The 13,889-nt window shown below is 44.3% G+C and overlaps 2 protein-coding genes across 4 annotated transcripts in view; one reads left to right on the top strand and one right to left on the bottom strand.

The window, feature by feature from the left end:
• The window catches only part of Dennd11 (DENN domain containing 11), a 41,877-nt gene extending 34,997 nt beyond the window's left edge, over positions 1 to 6,880 (bottom strand). The window contains exon 1 of the mRNA XM_047560578.1: positions 6,544 to 6,880. Coding sequence (XP_047416534.1) covers positions 6,544 to 6,799 — 256 coding nt within the window. The 5' untranslated portion in view covers positions 6,800 to 6,880. The remainder of the gene's footprint in view (positions 1 to 6,543) is intronic.
• Positions 6,379 to 13,889, top strand: part of Wee2 (WEE2 oocyte meiosis inhibiting kinase) — a 29,951-nt gene continuing 22,440 nt past the window's right edge. The window contains exons 1-3 of one of the 3 annotated variants that reach the window (XM_047560575.1): positions 6,379 to 6,441; positions 9,435 to 9,547; positions 12,723 to 12,859. In XM_047560575.1, the coding sequence (XP_047416531.1) occupies positions 12,790 to 12,859 (70 nt within the window). In that variant the 5' untranslated portion in view covers positions 6,379 to 6,441; positions 9,435 to 9,547; positions 12,723 to 12,789. Of the gene's footprint in view, positions 6,442 to 8,564; positions 8,697 to 9,434; positions 9,553 to 12,722; positions 12,860 to 13,889 lie in introns of those variants that run through there. The other 2 variants (XM_047560576.1, XM_047560577.1) reach the window with 2 other exon arrangements.

Raw genomic sequence — 13,889 nt, 5'->3', positions numbered from 1 at the left:
TGGGACTCTATGTGAAGGAGATACAGATTCTTACATTAATATCCTTTTAACTTTTCTGAGGTTGAATGAATTTCAACATACAAGTTTGGAAAAACAACTTGAATAATAGGGATAGAAAACATAAAGGACTTTGCAAAACCAAAACATAATTGAGAGCATGTGCCATAGCCAATAGGGAAAAAAAATCACCAAGACTTGAGGAATACTGCAAACTGGAAACCAATGTGTATATGGAACATATAGAGGTTTAAAGGAAAGCACTTTGCAAAACTAGCAATTCTTACAGGAAGGCATTTAATACCAGAAAAACCTTACACCGAATACCACCTATCATTCACACTCTATCCTCTGAGCCTTTTCAAATATCCTTATTATATTAATGAAAACTTAACCAAGGAGCTGGAATCTGGAAGGACTGAACAAGAGAATCAGCAAAAAGAGGGGCTGCCAATGACTAAGTGCCCTTCCCCCTAACTGGTTCTTCTTCCAGCTCCACATCCTCCCCTCTTCTTGGGCCACACCTTGGGCCTGTCCCAGGTACCTGTGGGCCCTGCCTAGCGCCTTCTGCAAAGACAGCTTACAAGGAGGCGTTCACAAGACTACAGGAGGAACAAATGTGGCAATCTGCATTGTGTACATTCAGCTCGTCATTCAATAAATATTGATGGAGCACAACTTGTCAGCACGGTGCCAGGTGCTAAGCTCATGCAAAGGCAAGCATGTCCTTGTTTAAAGGAACCTGGACTAACAGATTGCTGGGCTGGCAGCTCAGTTACCAGAGAAGCCAGAAGGGCTGGGGATGTACAGATGGCCCGAACTCTGCCACTCCACTGCTCCAAAAGTCAGCCTTTTGGCTGTGTATGAGAAGGCCTCCAGAGCTGGTGTTTTAGAAGCTTCTAGGCTAAGTGAGATAGAGGCTGTCCCATCTACATGCAGGACTGCCTCTGTCTTCCAACTATTCTGCTTAAATGTGGAATGACCTTAACCCCGGGCATTCAAAAATTCATTAACCATCAATTTCAGGGAAGAACAGACCTTGTCTACTGCTACTGCTGCCTGACAGAAAGTTCCTCTCAAAATGTTCAAGGTAGGGAAAGCAGGGCTCTTGAATCAAAATGCTCTCTAATGGGAAATATGTGACAGTTTTCCTTCCTCCTTCCTCTGTTGGGTGGCTCCAGTCAAGCACTTCCTCTTGAGATCTTCATGTCCTGAATGGTGACTGCCCCAGCCTGACATTCTCTTACAGTTCCTCTGACCCAAGAGTGGACTGAGCTCTCTACCAGTTCCCCTCCAACACGTGCCTTGAGTTTAATGTCAGCTTCCTCCCATTAGTATACACACACATATCCCCTAATTCCAGCCAGAAAGTATAAAGGGAATCTTGTCTCAGCAATAAAGGCAAAAATCCAGGAGCATTCTTGGTCCTAACGACACATTTCTTTTATATAATCACCTCTTTAAAATTTTTTTTATTTGTTCTAATTTGTTGTACATGACAGCAGAAGGCATATATACATTTTGATAGATCATACATAAATGGAGTGTAATTCATAGGGACCACCAAATCCCAGAGATGAAAGAAACTTCAACAGAGTAATTGGTTCAGACCCCAGCCTCCTGTATCAGTGGACTTTGGACTTGAAACAGTGTTAAAGCCACATAGGATGAGAGCACATGCAAAGCAAAGAGAGAAAAAGTCAGTATAAAGAGCCCTGAGTTAGGCAGAAATTAATCCTGGCAATTGCAAGTCAGCCATATGTCAATTTGTGGCTGAATTTCAATGCATTAATTTTATGTAGAAATAAAATTCCAATTCACAGACCCCACCTGATTTCTCACTGGGAAGTGAATGGGGTGGTGGGGTATAGGGAAGGAATGCAGGTCCCAAAGGCAGATGAACCCCAGCTCTGGTCCCACAGCTCTGACCAGCCCACTTCATTGCTCTGTGCATCAGTTTTTCTCAATTGCAATGAAGACTGTTGGGAAGATCCGAGGCAAGTTCCATAAAGCCTGTAGCACAGTTTCCTGTACGTACTGGGCAGGCAGCAAGTGGTAGATATTATGATGACCACTCCAATTTTTCTCCCTGTAGATTTCAAGAGGGAAAACTAAATTCACAACAGATGGCTACAAACTGACTGCCTTAAAAAAACCACAAACAGGTGAATCTCCAATAGCCAGGGAAAGATTCTGCCAGTGTGGGATTAATCGAATCAATCACAGTTGTATTCAAATCAACCACAAATGTATTCCACTGACATCTGATGGAAAACAGAAAGCACAGTGACCGATGAGGCTTCCTTACTGGGCATCAGAACTGGTCTTTCCTTTGCCTATAAGCTTGCCCTTCTCAACACTGCTCTGTGCATTTCCAAATTTTCCATTCGCACGCACTCTACTTTGTCACCACCACCCCACCCCCATTGCTGGGGCCATTTATTATCAGTACCGAGTCAGCTGACCTGGGCAGGCTCCAAGCTATGCCTTAGGCACCAGACCAAACCCTAAACTCACTGTGCCTTTCCACTGGCTCTGTTGTTGAAAGAAATGCTTATATCTTCCTGACTGTAAAGGAAATCTATGGAGATTAAAATTAGTATATGTGAGCAACTTAAAATAATCCCATCTGATATAAGCATGGAGCCTCTAGGTGCACTAAATGAAATAGGCATTTAGATGTCATTTGGGCACTGGCTAGAGGCTGAGGGAGAACAGATAGCAATTGTCTTCTAATCTGGAATAAAAGAAACAGCTTGAAAATCTTACTAGATGATAAGACCTACATCCATGTTTCTCCCCTTTCAAGTCACCCCAATATGAATACACACAGCACAGGAGTTTCCCCCAGACAACCACAAAATAGATCTAGGTGAAATGTAGATATGTAAAATGAATCTCTCATAGAGAAACAGTATAAAGAGGTGGACTCAGGTGACCATGCACTGCAGGTCCAGAGCGTCACTGATCTCGGGCCCACACATGGTCCTGATACACTGGGAAGACAGCTCCTGCCATTACCATGGGGTACCCCAAGTCTAACAAAACCTTTTCCTTTAAGCAGAGAAGAGAAAATTTTATTAGAATCCTAAAGGACAAAATAAAAATTAAAATCAGCAACTAAATTATGGGGTTAACACAGTGAAAAAGCAATATTCTGGCTGCCAACCTCTTCCACTTGGCTTGCAGAGTTAGCATCTGGGCCTGATTTCAATAGCAGCTTTGTAGCCCAGACGGCAAGCACCACCATTCTACAGCTAGCTCTCTGCTCCAGATAAGGAGGGTGTGTGTGTGTGTGTGTGTGTGTGTGTGTGTGTGTGTGCGCGCGCGCGCGCGCTTGCAGGCACACATGCACCTTACCTTGAACCCGAAGCCCCTAGTATTTGCGTCCTTTATAGATCCAACAATCAAAAGTTTCAAGCCATGAGTCCAATGAAAATAGTCTTTCTGTTTCTATCTTCTCTTGATTTTCCTTAAAGATGCCCTACCTAGCTTTCCAAAACTTGCATCTAAAAAAGAATTTTTTTATTCCCATTCACCAGCTGGAGAATCACTGAGCAAATGCTTGCCCCAAACTAACAAGGATTCACTTTTCCCTCTCACTCTCTGTTACATCAACTTCTTACAGATGAACCACAGCAATGGTTCTGGCTTCCCCCATTCATTCTCTCTCATACACCCACAACCTAATTTGGATACCTAACAATAGTAACCCACATGGCTGAGAGGATGCATGAAATGCCCACAGCCTGAGCAGGAAGTGACTTGGGCAGGGGAGCTCCTATGAATGGAAACTGAGGGCACAGGTGGGAGACTTGAGGGAGAGACTAAGCAGGGAGGCCAGAGAAGAAAGTGTAGACAAATCTTCCCACCTAGCAACTTCTGTGACATGCTCATATTTTGGTAAAGAAGTGGTATTCCCTTTCCTACCTTTGGAAACACAGGTTAAGGGAGGGCAAAAATCTGACTGGACCAATATTAAATAGGAACATATAGCAGTTCTACCTCAGGCGAAGACCCTGGACTAAAGTCAGGAGATACAATTCTGGTCCCTCCAGCTCATGAGGTACCTGTGGGCCTCACCTTCCTGAACCTGACTTCCAAAAGCACCCCATGGGACTGCTAGGTACTTTCTGAAGGCCATGGTCCTAGTGCTAACCTTTGAGGCCCAGTGAACTTCAGTAACATTTATTCACTTGTCTTCTACTTTTAAAAGATGTGCTATATAACTTTATCTTATCTAAGTACTATTATATTATTCTTTACAGAATGAAAAGTGCCATTAGGATCAGAATAGATAAAAAAGAGATAAGATTATGGAAAGAAAACAACTGCTCCCCTCCCACTAAAATACCAATGAAAGTTAATAGTGCTCACACACAGCATGCCTGTCTCTCCTTTCTCCTCTTAGCTCCCTGCATAAGTAATGATGAGATGTTAAGGAGCAGAGGTTCATATAGTGTAGGGTTCTAGAAAGAAAAGTACATAGAGTCAAGTATTTATTGGCAAGTTAACATTTCCATAGTACTTAACCATCCTTGGTATGTACCCTACACATAATCATCAAATTACAAATTAAAATTAAATCAAACAGGACTATATACCTGCACAAAGTGTCACAATAGTAGTCATAATCCATTCTTTCCACATCAGCCTTAGCCTGAAAGCCATTACACTCAACCACTCCATACATACACACCCACAAAACCATTCTCACTGGCTGTGATAAGGTATGGTGGAAGGCTTCAGCTCTTGGGTGCTTTTATAAATTGATCGATGTCAATTATCAGCTGATCAATAGTTGACCAATACCAATAACTGGTCAATTATCAATTTTATCAGCTCTGTGATTAGCATAGGATTTTCTTTTCTCCTTCCTTTTCCTAGGATTATCATCAGAGAGCTATCACTATTGAATCAGACCCCATTAATAATCCCTTTTGATTTCTTCAGTTACTTTTAAATACTTGCCAGAGTGAATCTTATGCTCACAACTATTTACCTGTAAGTGATGGGGTAAGGTATAAGGAATATAATTTGTTACAAAGTATCTAATTTTGTCTAGAATTAAGGGTTCCTTTGATCAAAAAAAGCCCAATATTTTTCAAACTGTTGGTGTCTAGAAGTCCCAATCATATTTGAATCAAGCAGCACATGTGATAAGCATTTTTTAAAAGTAGAAAATACCAACATGCACATTGTAGAAGGGGTGAGCACTATTTCAAGAAATTTTGGTTTCTATTGGGTACATATGTCTATGATGTGAGTGTGTTGGCTGCAAAATGTTTCATAAGGTGGGTCAAATCAAAAGTTTCAAAGTCACAGGAATGGGGCAAAAGAATTAAAAGGATTCAGAAAGGTGTGAGTTCAACCCCACCCCTAACATTGTCACCAAAAGGGACTTCTCCTGGGTGAATCCCACATTGACTTGCCACCTCAGAATCCTTTACCAAAGTGAAGTTACCCGGCTTGGAAGCCATCATCTTCTATCAAATCTGAGTCTCCTAACCCTTTTCCTCCATCCTTCCCCACCCCATCCCTACCCTCACGCCTGGAAGGAACTCCTAGAAAGAAGCAAATATGTCCTCTCCCAGACAGGCACTCCAAGCTCCAGCAATCCCACTGGAGGTGGACAGGGTTACACGACTGGGTGCTCTTAGGCGCTGGATCAAGACTCCCACCTTGAACAAGTCCTTCCCCCAATACTGAGCAGCAGAACAGCTATGGGGTTTAGACGCCCTCACAGACCATTAGGTTTCTAGAGACATATCTGTGCATTCACTTCTTATCCCCCATAGAATCTCTTGCCATTAGGAAGCACGCGCCCTTACTGGATGGTTAGCCCCAAATCATGTGAGATACCCGTTTAATTCTTCAAACATCCCAGAAAACCTACTCGAAAAGGTTTCTCCTTAAATCAGACTTTCGTGGATTCCCTCAGTCCCATCCCTGAATGCTGTTCATATTAATTCCTCAAAATAATGCTGTCAGGGAAAGTGAACTTGGCTGCGAGGAAAGTTACGATGGTGGGAGCGACAGGCAGAGGGCGGGCACGCTGGGAACTGAAGCTTAGGGCGTGCAGTTCGAGGAGGCGTCCACCTGGGAGCTTTCCCCCCTCAGCGTGCAAAGTCTTCCAGTCAAGCAAGAAAAGAAAACAAAAGCCAACGTGCCCGGGGCCACCGACCGGATCCTCCACCACCGGAGCAGTGCAAACATGACTGGGCACCAGGCACGGGCTGGGGGAGCTGAGCGCAGCGGCGGGACGGACAGGAGAGGAGGGCCGGCGGGGCTGGGAACAAAGCCCTGGGGTCAGCTCCACGGGGGGCACGCGGGACCTCTCGCGGCATTGGTCTCCGCAGGCGGGGGCTGCTGGCGCGCCACCCGCCTCCACGCGCCTCCGGAGCCTCACAGCCAAGGACCAGGGTCGGCGGCCGGCGGATGCAGGTGTGTAGGTGCGAGTGCGCGCGCAGAGGCTGCCCCCGCCCCCCCAAAGCCCGAGGGCTGCCTGACCCTCTCCCCGCCCCTCGGTCCCGGAGCGGCTCTCACCCGAGCGAGGATCGAAGGTGACCACAAATACGGCCACCACCTGGTCCTCCTCCACGTCGCCCAGCTCCAGGCGCCCGGGCTGCAGCAGCACCTCGGAGGGCGCCGGCTCCTCGGGCTCCCGCCTCCGGGGCGGCTCCGCGCCCCCGCCGCAGCCCCGGGCCCGGCCTCCCGCCTGCAGCTCCGGGGCCTGCGGCAGGGAGACGGCGGGGCCCTCGGCCCAGCGCAGCAGCGGCGCCGCGTCTCCCTGCTCCACCATGGCGAAGCGAGGAGGAGCCGCGGGCGCGAGGGGCGGGGCGGCGCAGGCACTCCCCTCGCCGCACCCCGCCCGGCCCGTCGGGCTCGCGCTGCGGCCCCGCGGGCCCCGCAGCCCGCCCCGCGCCCGCCGCCCTTCCGCCCGGGCGCCCTGCTCTGGGAGCCCGTGCACGCCCCGCGGCCTGGCTGCAGGCTTCGTGGGCGCTCGTCACTGAGAGCGTGGTGCAGGACGCGCACCCAGCTCTGTCCACCTGCGCGTGGGTTCAAGCGCTTTCCCACTAGGATTCCGCGGTTAAATGTACCACCCTGAACTTTTATACGTCACCATTATTTTTAAAGTCCCATGGTCATCAAGACCATGACACTCGTATTATATAATCCTGAACGTGTGGCAAAATCTGCTTCTAAGCCGGGAAGTGAAGCCGAGCCCTGGCTACTCAGGTGTTTCGAATATACACAAATGAAGACTCGAGGGGGTTATGGGACTGGCATTTGGAAAGTTTATTCTTCTGTTTCTATGGCAAGCTAATTAAGATGCAAATTGTGAGTTTATTTCCTAATATATCTACAACTCGAGGGTATTAATCTAGGGGGCGCTGGGGCACTTTGGGAGGTATTCCCATAAAAGATCAGGAACATCCTGAATCGAATGCTCTTGGAAACTAAGGATTTTCTATGAAACCCCTTTTTTATATTTAAAATTTGAATACCGCAACCCGTGGGGGTCAGTGTGGTAGTTAAGTGGCTTTCAGTGGAAGTATGAACAAGAAATAGGAGTAGCAATGAAAATGAGAAAAACGAGGTGGCCAGAGAGAATTGCTCAGATTCACAATTCACCCAGGGTTCAGGCAAGCCCCACAGCGGCTGTTCTCGGAGGAGGACCGAATGAATGTATGCCTTAGGTGTTGCTCCGGGACAGTTATGGAGATCCATGTCTTACATGACAGAGGCAATAATATGATTTGATCCTATTCCCAAGGAGATAATGAATGACCACCTAAGCCTGCTGCTTTGGTCCAGAACCTATGATATAACAATGAAGTATTTTACCCTAAAAAGTAGCATTGCTCTCATTATTTATATGTTTAGTGCAACCTGACTCCCAGGGCCAAGGGCAAGTAAGTGCCCACCCTTCACTCTCTCTGTGGAGCATATAGATAGTGACTGCAATGGAGGGGGAGCCCCAGGTACAGTCCAGCCAAAGCCAGAGGCAGGACAGCCAAGGCCATCTGGCTCGCTCAAGGGCACACCACCCTAGGTTATACACAGATGCTCCAGGCCAGACACTGAAGTCACTACTTCGGAAGACCAGGCCACATTTCTGAGGGTGAGGCTTTCAAAATTTTATTAAATATAAAAAGGGGAGCTTCATAGAAGACCCTTAATTTTAAAGCCTTCAGCTTTAAGGCAAATGGACTTTCTCTCTATCCCCTGAAGGACTTCTTTTCCTGATTATTTGGGGGAATATCTGTATGCCCCAAACCCTCGGCACCTCCTAATTTAATACCCTCAGGCTGTATATATATACACCAGAAAATAAATGCACAGTACCCATCACAATCAGTTTGCTATACAAACAGAAAAGTAAAATTTCCGATCCCTACCCCCATACCATATTTAGTCTTCATTTGTAAGTATATTCTAGCTCACCAACCACTATTCTGAATGCCTTGCATAATAGGTGCAATAGGTCAACAAATATTTGTTAACTAAGTAAATAAATGAAAGTAGAGAATTATACCCTGTACAAAGGCCCTCTTGCTATGCTTTATCTAGTATCTTGCACTTGTAGCAGGTGCTCAAAAACGATATGTTGACATCCCCTCTTAGGATACACATATAGATAGTGGCTTTCTACCTGATCATCAGGTGTATCTTCTGTGTCTACTGAATTTCATGAGGTGAGAAGAAGGGAACTAATCAAATTTAGTTATTAGAACAGTTCTGCTCAGCAACAAGCATGGAAGACAAGAAGAGAGGAATGACAATCATATTCAGAGGCCCTAGGTTGATATAATATTTCAAAATGCATTCACCTAGAACACTGCCTGTCTAAATTTTAAAATAAATTCACTTTACTTTCCTAAAGACTAATTAGTAAAGCAAATGCAATCAGCCATTCGAGCTGTAGATTTATGATAACTGCTAGAGATGGCAATGCCAGGTTAAAGTGCATTCCCACTTTTTCGGTTGTTGATCATTTTATGTTCATGTTTTGTGATTTAATCTAATTATGTTTTCAAAATATATGTTGGTAATTTGTGATGCCTCACCAGTACGCTGTCCATTTAGTTTCTATTCAATATTTATATTGGTACATGGCATGAAGTAAGACTAGACAACCTTTTCATTAAATTGTTAATCAATAATTGCTATACCATTTATGGAATTGTCCTTTCAATTCCTGTGACTTATAATTCACCTTTAAAGTTTAATGTTAAATTACTATGTTTGCAATTCTGTGTCTCCTTAGTCATTGCCCTGTCTGTACTTAGACTAATACCACAGTAATTTAATCATTAAGCATATGTTTAAAATTTTATTTCTAAGAGAGGTAGTCTCCTTTATTCCTTTTTTAAAAAAATCTTCAGCCATGCTTTATTATTTTTTCATTTGAACTTTACAATCATTTCTTCCAGTTTCAAGAAAAAGCGAGACTTTTCATTTAAATTTTATGAGCAAACATTTCCTGGAGAAGAAACAATATCTTTACATCAAGTCATTTCTTTTGCAGGAAGAGTCTTCCATCCAGGTAAGGTATGTGTAGCCCTGCACTGTGACCAGTCTGCATAATTAGTGAACTAGGGCAAATACTGGTGATCTAGACAGGAATCCAGCTTATGAGACAAGCTGAGATGTAACAGTGGATGAAAGTAGTAAGAATGTGAATGGGCAAGAAGAGTAATCTTCCTATATGAAACATCTATATCCTTCTCTGTCCTGTGAATTGAAGTTGCACAGCCTGATGGATTCTGAAAGGACCCAAAGCCCAGGGCATCCAGAGATGCCTCTGGTAATCCAGCCTCCTGACTTCCTAATCATCAGCTCAGCTCCATCCTCCTTGCTGCCTAGCATCTATTTTACACACTGTAGCTCTTTTACTAGCCACAATGTGTCAGCCTCTATGCACAATGTTTCCTTCACTTCCCAGGTCAACAGTGCTGCCCATCACGGTTTAAGGCGCAGTAAATCACATGCCACCGATGCTGTGTTCAAGTTGGGCTGGGAATAGTAGAAGGATTAGCATGTTCAAAATTACTAAATTATTTAAAATCAGCACATCTCTTCCTTTTAGTCCTTTTAGTCCTAGTTTTTAAATTTGCATTGGGGTTGAAAGTTAAACATTCAAAACCTCATCAAAGGTATCCATTCTTTAGTGGTGTCCATCATAGGGATAAATAGAATGTAAACATGCTTGACTCACTCTGCAAATACTGAATGAATGCCTACTGTTTTCCAAGTTCTGTTCTAGGTAATGGAAATAGAACAACAAACAAGAGTTAAGCCCTCTTGTTATGGAATTTAGGTTCTATTGGGGGTGGGGTGGGAAAGGACAATATTTTAAATGAACCATGAACTATGTAACATATGATGTAGTGAAAAGTGTTGTGCAGGAATGAGACACAGAGCAAGGGGCCAGGCTGATTACATAGTTTTGGGGAAGCATCATTTTGGGGAAGACGTCTCTGAGTAGTGACCTTTGCGCAGGAGGGGCAAGCGAGAGTAGAGAAAAAGCAAGTCAGTCAGAGCAAAGATCCTGAGGCAAAAAGATTTGGGCATCTGTAGGAACAGCAAGGAGACCAGAGAAGAATGTGTGAGGGGAAGATGATGGTGGAAGTTGAACAGGTTGGGGTGGGTTATATGTCCCTGGGGGGCTTGATGGGAGGTTAGCTCTGTATTCTGAGTGAAATATGAAGCAGTGGAGGATTTGAGTACGAGGATGTCATGATCTCACTTACTTTTTAGAAGGATTCCATCAGTTACTGGATGTAGAACAGAATGCTGGGAGGCAAGGGTGAAGGCAGCAGACCCCTGTTGGAGGCTGTGGCCTCTGGGGAAGAGGTAAGGATGGAACTGAAAGGATTTCTCACAGGTTGGATGTAGGGTTAGGGAGAGAGAGAGGAAGTACTCACCTGTTGCCATTTACTGATACATGAAAAAAATGCAGAAGGAGTAGGTTTCCCAGGGAACTTTGGGGCATGTGAAGACTGAGGTGCCTATTAGACACACGAAGAGAGATGTGATAAGGCAGCTGAAATCTGAAGTTCAAGAGAAAGATCTGTGACACAGTTATAGATTCAAGCTACCTGCTTATAATAGCATTTCCAACTATGCGGTGCATGATGCTCCAACAAAGTGAGTGTACACAGGGAAACGTCTGTGGAACTGAGCCCAGAGCCTCCAGACTTGAGAGGCCAGAAAAATCAAGAGGGAAGAGCCAAGGGTTCAAGCACTTTCGGGACTAGTTTTTAAAGCATGTATGTTTCTCTACTCACTTGATTACATTTTAAAACATTATTTTAACCATTTAAGAAGTAGATATTCATGGCAAGAGATTAAAAGTCAAACTGCACACAAGACATGATGAGCAGCGATTGCCTTCTCTTCTAATACCACAATCCCACTCCTTTCCGTAGAGATAACCACTTTTGACTCTTAGAGTTTCCAGTACTTACCCCTGTGGAAAAGCTTTAATTCTTTACCACAGACTTCAAATAAATCATTCAAAGTTTTCCTTATTTTTTTTTAATGAAGGTAAAACGTTGGTTATGGGGACCTTTAATTGGATCAGAAGTATAGAGAAGGTTGAAAATGTTTGATCAAGTTACTAGTCCCTTGGAGGGTAGAAGAGACAGTAAGTCAAGAGAGGCGTTAAGTGCCACAGCTCTGAGAATGAGTCTTTCCCACGCGAACTCATTTCTTTCCAGTCACACGCACAGAGGGAGGGAAAGTGAGAGATCTCATCTCTGTGGCTGCAAGGTTGGCCTTGGCGTAGGTCACACCATTATCCATTATCTGCTCTAATTTTAGGGAATATGGAAATAACCACAACCCAACTGACTAACAGAGAAAAGGTCAGACTAGTGAGTTATACTGTAGTTTTGAAATATCTGCTCCTTATAGGCAGGACATCATCAATCTCTAAATTATTGGATGTCAGGTCAGAAATCTGTTCCTATTCTAAGAAGACTGTCTGTGGGCTGACACACAGCGTATCTCTACTACAACAGCCATGCTGTTGGAAGGGTCTAGTTTTAGCCAGGGGTGAACTTTGGTGAGAGAAGTAAGTCATTAAAATTGGTTTGGTATTTTTAAACAGGTAGATTTATAGATTTCAAATGAATGGATCGACCTATATGTTTTTACTAATGGCACAAAAATACTTATGGGTGAAATGAGTTTGTTATCACAGATTTGCTTTAAAATACCCTAGCAACCACCCCAACAAAATTTCAGATATAAATGAAACGAGGTTGTAACAATGTTCATAATATTTGAAGCTAGGTTGTAGTACACTGCAACCCCTTACCTGTTTTCCCTATTTGGGGTATGTTTGAACACTTTAATAAGAAAATGTTATAAAGAAGAGTATTAATAGGAAACCAGTAGTTTCCAATGTGAGCAGTCTTATCAAATACATGATAATCCAACATCACTATTTTTTCAGAATCTGAATGACTCAGTCTTAACTCAATCTTATGTAATGTGGTAGGGTTTATTCTAGTCTGTTCAGATGTGTTTTGTAATTCTCTCTCTAACTGAGGTGACAATCAGACCAGCATGTCCTTCCTTGAAGTGACAGACTCTCAAGTATCTCATCATCCATAGCCTTAAACTTTTTCAAAGGAGCAACTAGCCCAAAGCTGAATGCAAGTTTCCAATTCATTTCGATAGGTAGATTTTCCTGTTTCTGTTCTTTCCATCAGTGTTTCTAAAGCCTCAGAACCAAAGTTTGGACAGACTGGAGTCTAGGAGCTTCTTCCTCTTCCTACAATGTGTCTGCAAGAAGTGAGCTTCCCCCAAGCCCATGGTGTAGGGGCTCAAATACAACCCGAGATGCAAGGTGAGCTTCTCTCTTTCAGGATCTCTGCCCTCTGTCTGTGCAACAACTTCTATTACAACTGGAAAAGTGAATGGTGCAAGTTTCTAATAGAATTACTGCTGATAAGAAGAGAGCTAAACTATAACAATGGCATTAGTTGCCTCCTTAGGCAAACAAGGTAGCCATAAAGAAGAGTAATTGAGAATTATAGCAATGGAGAGAGAAAAGGCAAGGGGCTGATGGTACAAAAATAACCTGCTCAACCAGGTAATATCCTACCAACTAGCACTGGTGCCCTAACTCCACGCTTGTGGCATACTCCGTGTTTGGGGTCAGGCCCTACTCTGTTGGAAGCAAAGCCAGCTCTCAGCTGGCCTGGAGAGGCAGAAAGGACAAGCTGTGTGAGTGGAGACTGATCAACACCATCATCTGGCCCACAGATCTGTAGACCCAGAATTTCAATTGACTGTAATTCCTTTACTGGTAACCTGTGAGTCTTCCTTTCCCTTTGATGATTCTTATGGCCCTCTTGGGATGTTGAATCTTTGACAAAGGTGAGCAGTAAGTCACTGCATGCTAGGAGCAATAGTTTGCCCCCTCTCGAATTATCCAGGATAGTTTGTGTGGCTGGGAGGGATCGGGAAGGGCCAAGACAGGGTCTGGTGGTGTGCCTACCTACAAAGCTCAGCGTTTAGCTGAATAGATGCTTTCTCATCTGCCCAGATGACTTTCATTTGGGTTGCCCTCCTCAGGAGTTCTGGTGGGAAATGGAGAAGCAATGGAAGAAGAGAAGGCGGGACAGGATCAGTGGAAGGGAAAAAATGGAAGCGGTGACAAGTGATGGGTAAACGTAAGACGGTCAGGAGAAGGGAAATCTGTTTCAAACTCATGGAGCTGCCTAGGTTCCCTCCACACACCCTTCCCTGCACCTTGTTTATCTTGTAAATAATTCCTTATGCCAGCCGGTTCCCTCCAGAACCTCCTTAAGGGTATTGTGTCATTTTCCTTTTCTATGGACTGGCTTTCACATGGTTTTCTCCTATACAGTGAT

The sequence above is a fragment of the Sciurus carolinensis genome, chromosome 8, assembly GCF_902686445.1.
Source record: "Sciurus carolinensis chromosome 8, mSciCar1.2, whole genome shotgun sequence".
Lineage (NCBI taxonomy): Eukaryota > Metazoa > Chordata > Mammalia > Rodentia > Sciuridae > Sciurus > Sciurus carolinensis.
Note: the sequence above shows the minus strand (reverse complement) of the source record. Positions and strands in the feature narration are given on the sequence as shown.